The sequence below is a fragment of the Ochotona curzoniae genome, unplaced genomic scaffold (assembly GCF_017591425.1).
Source record: "Ochotona curzoniae isolate NIBS_2020 unplaced genomic scaffold, NIBS_Ocur_1.0 contig_523, whole genome shotgun sequence".
Taxonomy (NCBI): domain Eukaryota; kingdom Metazoa; phylum Chordata; class Mammalia; order Lagomorpha; family Ochotonidae; genus Ochotona; species Ochotona curzoniae.
Window position 1 is genome coordinate 9973568 of NW_024466459.1, and position 10532 is coordinate 9984099.

The 10532-nt window shown below is 63.0% G+C and overlaps 2 protein-coding genes across 2 annotated transcripts; both read right to left on the minus strand.

The window, feature by feature from the left end:
* Positions 1-242: 242 nt before the first annotated feature.
* UTS2R (urotensin 2 receptor) lies at positions 243-1397 on the minus strand. Its single transcript, XM_040989364.1, has one exon. It carries the CDS (start codon positions 1395-1397, stop codon positions 243-245), a length of 1155 nt encoding a protein of 384 aa, XP_040845298.1.
* A 7512-nt stretch (positions 1398-8909) lies between these two features.
* On the minus strand, positions 8910-9422 carry TEX19 (testis expressed 19). The gene has a single exon (XM_040989365.1). It carries the CDS (start codon positions 9420-9422, stop codon positions 8910-8912), a length of 513 nt encoding a protein of 170 aa, XP_040845299.1.
* Between the last annotated feature and the right edge of the window lie 1110 nt (positions 9423-10532).

The window sequence follows — 10532 nt, forward strand, 5'->3', positions numbered from 1 at the left end:
GGCTCATGGCTAGGGCTGTGCGGCCCCTCCTCGGAGTGTGGGACCTGACCCTGGGGTCACGAGGGTCATACAGTTCCATAGCTCCTCCCTGGCTCCTCAGCAGTTGGGAGAGGGGCTTGGAATGGGGGGGGGGTCACTCCTGGAGTCGCTGACCACAAAGGGGCATCAGGCACAGAGAGGGCCAGGAGCAAGAGCAGGAAGTGGCTGCGGCAATCTGGCCACTCCCAGGTCTACACAGGTGCTCAGGACGGGGTCCCCCACACCTGTGGTTGGCAGCCCGGAGCCCCGAGGAGGCTCCCAAGACCGGGGCTCTGCCCCGCTCCTGCACAGGCAGGGACTCTGGGGCTGAAACGGGACAGGACGGTCTGGGTGGCCCTGGGGGCGCCCGGGGCGCCTCGGGGACGGCGGCTGCGCAGGTGCTCCCGGTAGCTCCTGCTGAGCAGCGTGTAGAGGAAGGGGTTGACGCAGCTGTTGCCATAGGTGAGGCACGTGGTCAGGAAGTTGACCACACGCACCGTGCGCGGCGCCAGCGGCAGCGCGGGCCGGTACTGGGCCAGCAGCTGCCAGAGCCAGAAGGGCAGAAAGCAGGCCCAGAAGAGCAGCACGATGCCCAGGATGAGGCCCAGCATGCGGGCACTGGGCAGCCGCTGCGTCTGCCGGAAAGAGGCCTGCTGGGAGCGCCAATAGGCCCAGGCCAGGCGCACGTAGAGCAGCCCGATGACCAGGCCGGGCGCCACCATGCTGGTACCGAACAGCAGCGTCAGGTAGGCACGATGGGCCTGCGGGCCCCAGGCGGGCAGACAGAGGCTCTTGGGGCCCCGGCGTGCCAGGCGGATGGCTAGCGCCATGGGCAGCGTCAGCAGCAGCGCCAGCAGCCAGGTGCCCAGCACCAGCACCTTGCGGGAGCCCCCGGAGCGCCGCATGGCATGCAGCGGCCGCAGCACCGCCGCACAGCGCTCGCGGCTCATGGCGGTCAGGGTGAAGACGCTGGCGTGCATGGTCAGGAAGTCCAGGCTGAAGAGCACGCGGCAGCCGGCGTCGCCGAAGCGCCAGTCCTGGGAGACGTAGGTGGCCACGATGAACGGAATGCCCAGCAGGTAGAGCAGGTCGGCCAGTGCCAGGCTGACCACGTAGGCGTACAGGGGGGCTGAGGCGCGCAGGAAGCGGCAGGCCACCACCAGCGTGTACAGGTTGCCGACCATGCCCACCAGGCCCATGGCTGACAGCACCGCCCCCAGAGCCCCTGTGGCCGCCAGGTCCTGCAGGGAGCTGTGCTCGGTCGGGCTAGTCCAGGAGCCATTGAGGGACACGTTGGGGCCGCTGGGCGGGCTGGGCAGGGCGCTGTCCGTGGCCACCAGCCTGGGGAAGTCACTCGGGGTTCCCGGCTGCAGCGCCATCTCTGCCCCTTGCACGGGGCTCAGGGCTGGGTGCCAGCTCGGCCTGTGGGAGAGGAAGCGCGTTAGAATGGAAGGAAGCACCTCTCTGTCTAGCATTACGAGGCCGCTGCCAGGCACAGCTCCCAGGGACCCGCTGCAGCGGGAGAGGGCACTGCAGGGGGACGAGGCTCCGGCCAGGCTCCAGCAAGAAGTGGACCTGCAGGGCAGCCCCACCCAGGCCTTGCCTTCTCCCATGTGGGTGGGGAGCAAGGCCCGCCTGCCCAGAGTACTTTCTCGCTTGTACTCTAGGTCACCAGTTCCAGTCCTGGCTGCTCCCCTTCTCATCCAGCTCCCTGCCTGTGGCCTGGGAAAGCACTAGAGGACGGCCCAAAGCCTGGGGACACTGCACCCGCGTGGGAGACCCGAAAGAAGCTCCTGGCTCCTGGCTTCAGCCTGGCCTAGCCCTGGCAGTTGGCAGTGTTTGAGGGCGTGAACTGGTGGACACAGGATACCCCAAAAGAACTACAAATCCAGAAAGAAAAGACGAGCAAGCCAGTGGGGAAGAAAACAGAAATGTCTCATGGGAGCTTCAAGAGCATGTGGGAAACTGGGAGGGCCTCTCCCATAATACCTCTCTAAACAGGAAGGAGACAATTTGGAATACTTTAAAAAAAAAAAAAAGAAAGATATACAAGGAGTTGACAATGTGGGGCAGGCCTTGCTGCTGCCGTTGAGTTCATGCTGCAGCGTTACCTTATGAACATGAGGGCCTTATCTCGGTACACATCCTTAATATAGGATATGGGCAAAAGCGGAGATCCTGATTCCATGTGATCCAGGATTAGCCAGGTTCTAGTGTACCATTGTCAAAACTGCTCAACACTAGTCTATTGCTGGTCAGAAACTGAATTCAATGACACATTTACATAAACCGCAACCTAAAGTGGGCCTCTAACGTAACTAACACTAACCCTGACCCTAACCCTAACCCTAACCCTAACGCTAACCCCTAACCCTGACCCCTAACCCTGACCCCTAACCCTAACCCTGACCCTGACCCTGACCCTGACCCATGCAGTGTTTGCCTCAAGGCAGTGCTGTTATGCTTCTACCTTAAAACCTAAAGGAGACTATTCTATGTCATTTGGTTGTTGACCTCTCCCTTTGGCAATTCTGAAATGCAGGATGTTTTAAATAGACTTTGTATTATCTATTAATATTTGCTCAATTTAACACATGACTTAATGGTTAAAGAGATATTGCAGGGCGTGGCACGGTGGCGCAGTGGTTAAGGTCCTCGCCTTGCACGCCCGGGATCCCATATGGGCGCCGGTTCTAATCCCGGAGGCCCCTCTTCCCATCCAGCTCTCCGCCTGTGGCCTGGGAAAGCAGCAGAGGACAGCCCAAAGCTTTGGGACCCTGCACCTGCGCGGGAGACCCGGAAGAGGCTCCTGGCTTCGGACTGGCATAGCATTGGCCGTTGCACTCACTTGGGGAGTGAATCATCGGACGGAAGATCTTCCTCTCTGTCTCTCCTCTCTGTATATCCGCCTTTCCAATAAAAATAAAATAAATCTTTAAAAAAAAAAAGAAAAGAAATATTGCAGGGGATATTTTAAAGACATAATGGGGCCCGGTGCGGTGGCGCAGTGGTTACAGTCCTTGTCTTGCACGCCCAGGATCCCATATGGGCGCCGGTTCTATCCCGCAGCCCCGCTTCCCATCCAGCTCCCTGCCTGTGGCCTGGGAAAGCAGTCGAGGACAGCCCAAGGCTTTGGGACCCTGCACCTGCGTGGGAGACCCAGAAGAGGCTCCTGGCTTCGGATCGGCATAGCATCAACCGTTGCGGCTCACTTGGGGAGTGAATCATCGGACGGAAGATCTTCCTCTCTGTCTCTCCTCTCTCTGTATATCTGTCTTTCCAATAAAAAAAAATTTTTAATAAATCTTTTAAAAAAAAGACATAATGGTATATTCTTCATTATTTTCATTGTGATTTTTCAATGATGCACAAAGCATTCTGCTCCATACTGTATGTGAGTACAATATCCTAAGTCAAAGTCTTGTTCTAAAAAAAAAGAGAGAGCATGTGGGCGGAGCCTGGGGACCCCGAGTGGGCACACCCAACCCCACCTACAGGCATGTGGGCGGAGCCTGGGGACCCCGAGTGGGCACACCCAGCCCCACCACGCAGGAACATGGGTGGAGCCTGGAGTCAGAGAGTGGGCACACAGGCAGACCCCCACCCCACAGGCACTGTAACCGTGACGGGCACCCCAGCTGCCCACAGCTCCCCCCAGGACACAACCTAAGCAAAGACGTGACCCGTGTCCCTCAGCAGCTGGGCACAGCCCCACTGTGGCTCACGGGGGGGCGGGCAGGCCCAAGCCTACTCAAAGCCTCCCAGGCTTGCCTAGGACGCCCTCCAGCTGGGCCCCCGCAGTGGGCAGCCCAGAAAACACGCAGTCCTTTGCGCTCGGCTCTTCCTCCACCCGCCCACGCTGGGGCGGGGCGGGGGGGCGGAAACAGGACCCCGAGTTCTCCCGACACAGCGTCCCATGCCCAGGAACAAGCACAGCCAAAGGGTCAGGGGGCCTGGCCCCACCCGCCCCACAGCTCTTGGGACCAGCGACCCCATGGCTCTTTCCCCCTCCCAACCTTGGCCGAAGCTCTGGGAGGGGCGCAGCTGCCCCAGCGCCTGGGACACAACCCCAGCTCCGCCAGACCCTACCCTGCCCCGGGGGTTCCCTGAGTCCGCCCTTCCAGGTCCCCTCCAAGTCCGAGGGTCCTCCCACGCCCTCCCCTCACCCTAATTCCCGCTGGAACGCCAGAGGGCTCCGCGGTGGGTGCGAGTCCGCCAAGACCCAACGGAGACCCCGGCCCGAGACCCACCTGCTGCGCCCCTCGGTCACGGAGCCATCGCCCCGGTAGCGCTGCGCCTGCAGACGGGGCGCGGCTCCCGGGGCTCAACGCAAGGGGCGCCCGCCGGTCCCGTGCCACCTGCCCGGCCGCCAGCTGGGAATGCGCTGCGGCCCCGCGCCAGGCCGGGCATTTACGCGGTGAGCGCGGGGGCGGCGCCGGGGCGGGCGCCGGGGGGACGGCGCTGCAGCTGGCCCCCGGCCCCAAGCGCTCCTGAGCCCCGGCGCCACTCGTGATGGCCTTGCCACGTCGGGTGCTCCGGGTGGAGAGGGCACCTTCGGAACCCCAGAGGGCTGAGGGGTCAGAACTGTGCCTGGAGCCCCAGAGGCCTGGGGAGGAAGGCGGTGGCCGACTGACCTTCAGCTCCTGTGGCCCAAAGGGTCAGCTGCGCCTGCGGGAGGATTCTGCCCGGTCTGCGGCCCTCCCGAGTCCATCTTCCCAGCAGGTTTCCAGGGGCGTGAGGAGGCAGGCACAGCTGAGTGGAAGCCAGTCCAAGCTTTCAATTGGAAAGTGAGCAGGCCACCTCGCTGTCCTCCCAGCCCCATCCATGAACGGCGAACTGCCCAGCTGAGGGCAAACCTGCAGAGACACGGCGTGGGAGGCCTGCATCCCTGTCCCCCTTTCTGGGTGCCCAGGTTCACGGCCTGGCGCCTGACTCGTGTGTCTCCAGCATCCTGCTCATCGGCGCCCGGGAATGCACAATGGGGCGGCCACAGTAGCGTCCACAGGGAGACCCATTGGCGTTCCTGGCTTCTGGCTGGCCCAGCCCTGGCTGCTGCAGCCTCTGGGCAGTGGAGCAGCTGGACGCTCTCTGTGTCTCTCCTCTCTGTCCGTCCTTCCCGTGTGTAATTCTGCCTTTCAAGTAAACAGATCCCTTTGGTTTTCATTGTGAGTCCTGAAGGGGCAAGGGCCTGCCATGACCCTCTGAGACAGCAGGAGCGGCCTGGGAGGCCGCCCAGGATCAACACGGCAGATTGAGTCAGTGGGAGAGCCTGCACAGTCCGTGAAGGACACACCCACGGAGATAGGCTCTGCTTCGCTTGTTTTTGTGATAAATGTTTTATTTATTGGAAAGGCAGAGTTACACGGAGAACGAGGGAGAGGCAGCGGGGCAGCGGCCAGGGCCCAGCCAGGCTGCAACGAGGAGCCTGGAACTCACCAAGGCTCCCACGTGGGTGCGGGGCCGTCCTCACTGTTTCCCAGGCCGTAAACAGGAGCAGGATGGGAAATAGGGCAGCTGGGACTGGAACCCGTGCCTGTATGGGATGCTAGCCCTGCCCTGCCCCTGCCAGCCCCTTGCCCTGGAGCTTGGTTGGGCGTCTGAGCCTGCCTATAGCTCACTGTCTAGACCCCCAAACACCCAACCAGCAGCCAGCTGCAGCTGTAAGGAGGTCCCAGGGATGTACCTGTTACTGTCGAGGGGACTCTGGCTGCCCCCACCACATGAGCCCCAAGCCCTGGCGCTGGCCATAAGCTTGGACTCGGAGCAGCTGCGGGTGCTTGGGCTTGCAGACCTGGGGGGGGGGGGCAGGAAGGACAAGACAGAACAGACCTGGGGGTCTCCCTCTGAGAGGTGCGGGGGTCTCCCTCTGAGAGGTGCGGGGGTCTCCCTCTGAGAGGTGCAGGGAACTCCCAGCACAGCAGTCTGTGATCCTGGGGAAATGGTGCCAGGGGTGGGAGGCTGGAGGGGAGCTGGGAGAGCCCTCGTGGGGAGTGGGCGCAGGCACCCCTCAGGCTCCAGACCCTCCCTGTGAGCTGAGCTCCGGAGGCCACCAGACCTCACCATGCGGCCTCGGGCTCTGCTCAGCTCCTACCAGCCTGGAACACTGGGCGAGCAGCCAGGCCTGACTGCTGCTTCCCAGGTGACTGCTCCCGGCTGGCCAGGGACCTGCAAGGACCAGTGGGTGCCTCTGGGGCGGGGAGATATCTGTGACCTGCAGGGGCTCGCAGTGCCCACGTCCGGTCCCCACCTGGCACACCACAGGCACCAGTGGATATTTCTGGAAAGGGCCCACATGGCAGGGTGTCAGATTCCTCGTGTGGTCCACCTCTGCCTCGGGCCATCCTGTGCTCTGTCTGTCCCCCAGTGCCTGGCCCCCACCAAGCACACCCCAGGACTGCCTTCGGGGGCCTGGTAAGACGCAGGACTTTTGAGTATGGGTTTCTGACCACACCAAGCGCTCTGGATGCCGTCTGGACAACTGGCAGGAGCAGCTGTCCTCGGGGCAGTGCCTAGGCCCTGGCCACAGCGAGCACGGAGCTTCCAGGCCAGCGGCTCCGGGAGGAGTGGGAGCTGTGGGAGCTGGCAGCAGGTATCACAGGCCAAGGGGGGAGCCAGCCACACGGGCTGGGGGCACTGTAGAAGCTGGCAGGGTCCTTGTGGGAAGGAGAGCCCCGCTCAGCTTTCAGAGTGTGCCCCTCCCAGGAGGCGGCCCCACCTGCTCAGCCGTCACCTGTCCCATTCAGCAGGACAGTCAACATGGGTTGCAACCAACCTAGGAGAGAATGGGGGACAAGAGACACGAAGGATGGACAGCAAGACAGGATGTCTGATCAAGCTGTCAGTTTATTGATTTCAACTGAGAGTTTTTCTATTCTTCAGTAACTAAGGCTCAGAGAGGGAAGGAGAAACTGGGACATGGAAGTGCCTTGGAGGTCATGGTCTCCAGACCCATTGTTCTTGAGCAGCCACCATCTCAACCATAGTAACCAGCATATCGACAATAGCATAGGTAATCAGTAACAAGATGTCGGCAGGTACAGCATAAATCACATTCTGAAACAGTTGCTACAAACAATTGAAGCTAAGCTGTGATTAGTTTCATAACTTCTTTCCCAAGCATCTAGCCGGCCAGGGATTTTCCACTGGCCCACAGTTCTATATTCAAAATGGCTTCAGTGTGGCTACAGTACACGGCTCCTGGCAGTCACCTCTCGCCCCAGGCCCCAGCCGGGGTTGGACCACTCACTACCGTCCTGTGGAGTCGCCACTCTGAAAGGGGGATCTCTTCAGAGTTCACGGAAGATGCTTGCTATGAAAGAACTGTGCGTGGATTTCCGCTTCTTCCACCAACGCAGATGACCCCACAAACACTCTGAAATGCCTTGGGTTTACCCACATATCACCCACTCCGTGCCGGGCTCTCCTCGCCCAGCAGGTGAGCCAGGCTGCCCAGCCCGTCCCCGCTGAGCAGGGTCCACGAATGGAGGAGCCATGACTTGTGGCCCTGTTCTGGGCAGGATGGGGGACACGGGCTGCGGCACCCTGTGCTGGGGCGGCCTGCTGCCTCCCCCCACCCCACCGACCCCTCAGCGGGGCGCCGTTCGGAAGCCTCCAAGGCACACACCTCTTCCACGTTGCACGCCGACCTCTTGTCAATGTGCATGACAAGTACCAAAGGACCCAGAACGATTTGGTCTCAGGGGACAGGGTAGGAGGGACACAGACAGAAGGAATCTCCCCTCCACCTGCTCACTCCGGACACTTCAAGGCGGGCTTGGGCCAGGTGGCAGGCGGGGCTCCTGCGTGGAGGCAGGGTGCCAACCACGCAGCCAGGAGCTGGGATCCGGAGAGCAGAGACCCAGGCCCTCTGTTCTGAGACCTGGCACCCCAGGGCACCAGCACCACAGTGCCAGTCACTCGCCCGAGACTCCATTGTGAAACGCATGGGAGTGGCTGTGGACACTCCGCTGACGCCACCTGATGACCTGGGACTTGCTTCCCGCGTTTCTTTACACGCCACGTGCCAGTGACACCTGTGACGCTCGGCCCGCGTGCCAGAGCGCTGTCAGCCCTGGGCAGGGGACGGTGGGACCATTCTTTCTCTTACTCTGCTTTTAAGGAAATGAAAAAGAACAATAAACATTAAAACTAAAACGAGGGCCGCAGAGGAGCTGAGTCGCTGCTCACCAAGCTGGCTGCAACGCTCTTACTTCTTCCTCAAAGTCGAAACAAGAGATGAACAGAACAACGGGAATTAAGGGGCCAAACTGGGCAAGTGGCAACCTTTGAAACCGAGTCCCCTCCCGTGGTACACCAGACACCCCGGGGCTGCCGCAGAGCCCTTGGGGTGTCCCAGGAAGCAGGCCGTGGGGGGCTCTCCGGAAAGGGCCAGCACTGCAGTCAGCCAGCCAGCACGTGCGGTGGCCGGTGGGCCGCTGAGCGCCTACAAAGTTAGAAACCTGCCACGCCTTCCCCTGAGGCCCGCACAGGAGGCAGAGCAGCCGGCCTGGGCCCCGCTTCCTGCGTGTGTGGAGGACACTGGTGGCACGCCCCAGCCCGGGCAGAGGCTGCCAGAAGTAAGGCTGTGGGCAGAGGGGGCACGGGACCCCGCACGCATTTCCAGGCCAGGGGCTGAAAGGCCTGCATCAGGGACTCCCCCAGGGTTGAGCAATCCGCAGGGGAGACCCTCACCAGGGCCCAGGCACGGGCTCCGGGCTGCAGAGGGACGAGGTCCCATTCTGGGGTGGGGCTCCGCCCTCAGGGAGTCCAGGGGGAATGAGACAATGGAGAGGGTCCCCAGAAACAGTACTTTGTCACCACCCGGACCTAGACAGTCTCGTGGTGGCCCCCAGGACGAGCCGGCCACCAGGCCGACACCACAGGTCCAGCAGCTAGTCCTGGGCCGGGGCAGGGGTCCCGGGCTCCTCGGGGGGCATCTCCCTGACGCAGCGGAGCTGCTCCTGCCACGGGGCAGTGGAGATGGGCCAGTGGGTGCAGGAAGGCACGTCCCCAAATCTCCAGGGAAGCTCCTGGGTCCAGTCCGAATCCTCGGGCCCCCGGCACAGGGCCACGACGTCCTGCGGATCCAGCTCGGTGGGCACAAAGTGGAGGCTGGTGCCCAGCTCCTCGGAGCCCGCCGCAGTGGCAGCCGGGGCCCCCCAGGCCTCAGGGCCCCCCAGCACTGGCTGCCCCGGCCCCTCGGCTTCCTCGGGTTCGGGCTCCGGGTCCCAGGAGTCGGTGTCGTCCCACTCCTCCACCTCCAGCGAGTCCTTGAGCTCCAGGAAGGCCGTCTTGAAGCAGGCGAAGCAGCTGCGCATCTGCCCGTGCTGGAGCTGGTACAGCCAGGACACGTAGAGGCGGGAGACGCCTTCGCCGGCGTGGCGCATGCTGAGCGGGGGGCACATGGCCTTGCTGCTGCCTGGGGACAGGAGGGAGAGCAAGCTGGGCCTGGGGCCTCGGGAGGGGAGGGGAGTGGATGGGGGAGGGAGAGGAGGTGAGAGGTGAGGGGCAAGGAGCCAGGAAGGGGGATGGAGGAGGGGGAGAGAGGGAGGGGAGGGGAGAGGATGAGGATGGGGACAGGGTGGGGATTGAGAGGGAAGAGGAGGGGGCGGGGAGGGGGCGGGGAGAGGGCGAGGAGGGGGATGGGAAGGGGGAAGAATTGTTCCCTTTGGGTTCAGGGTCCGGGTTCCGTCCAAGGAGAACCTGCAGGACTTCCATAGCTTGACTTTCCAGAAACCTCCAGAAACCTCCAGGCCCGGGCTGCAGTCTGGGAAGCTGAGGCGGCAGAGCAGGGAGGTCAGGCGCCCCCTGGCAGGCAGGGTGGCAGCGGCCGGGCCAACCCCGGGCCTGAAGGGAGTCAGGGCCTGCCCTCCGAGCTGATGCCACAGCGCGGGGTGCAGGGGCCCTTGGGGGCCTCCCCGGGCTGCTCACCCCAGCCCAGCCCAGGCCCAGCAGGGTCACCTGGTCCTCCAACAGAACCTGACTGAACCCTCTGAGGAACCTGGCCCAGAGCTGGTCCAAGCTCTCCTGCCCTCCCCCAGGGCTCACGGGGGCACCAGGACGAGCCCAGGGGCCTCCTCAGCAGAGACCCTCTGCCGGCCGCCCGGGGCAGGGAGAGACAGCCCACCAGGCTGTGTGCGCCCCCTCCCAGCAGGCTCATCTGCTCATCCCCCACGGGCCTCAGTTTCCAGGAAGTGAAGGTGCAAGTCCCCAGCAGGGCGGGCCCGCGTGGCCGCTGCTCTGCGGCTGGAGCTGTGTCCGGCTGTATCCGTCCACCTGCTCGGAGGGGGTCGCAGGTGGGCACCTTGGCTGTGGGGCCTTGGCAGGGCGTCTGCCTGTGGGGCTCACCGTGCACCCACCTGGGGTCCCCTGCAGACGTCTCAGCCCCAGTCAGCTCCCGGGGTTCAGGCTGTGAGGCTCAGGGCGGCGGGCTGGTCCGGTGTATCCATCTCCCTCGGGCTGCCGCTCCGTGGGGCCTCCGGAGGAGCAGCCTCAGTTCCGGCTGCCTGCCTGGT

Excerpts from the sequence above, each read along its gene's own strand:
- UTS2R (XM_040989364.1), bottom strand. The coding sequence starts at position 1,397 with ATGGCGCTGCAGCCGGGAACCCCGAGTGACTTCCCCAGGCTGGTGGCC.
- TEX19 (XM_040989365.1), bottom strand. The coding sequence starts at position 9,422 with ATGTGCCCCCCGCTCAGCATGCGCCACGCCGGCGAAGGCGTCTCCCGC.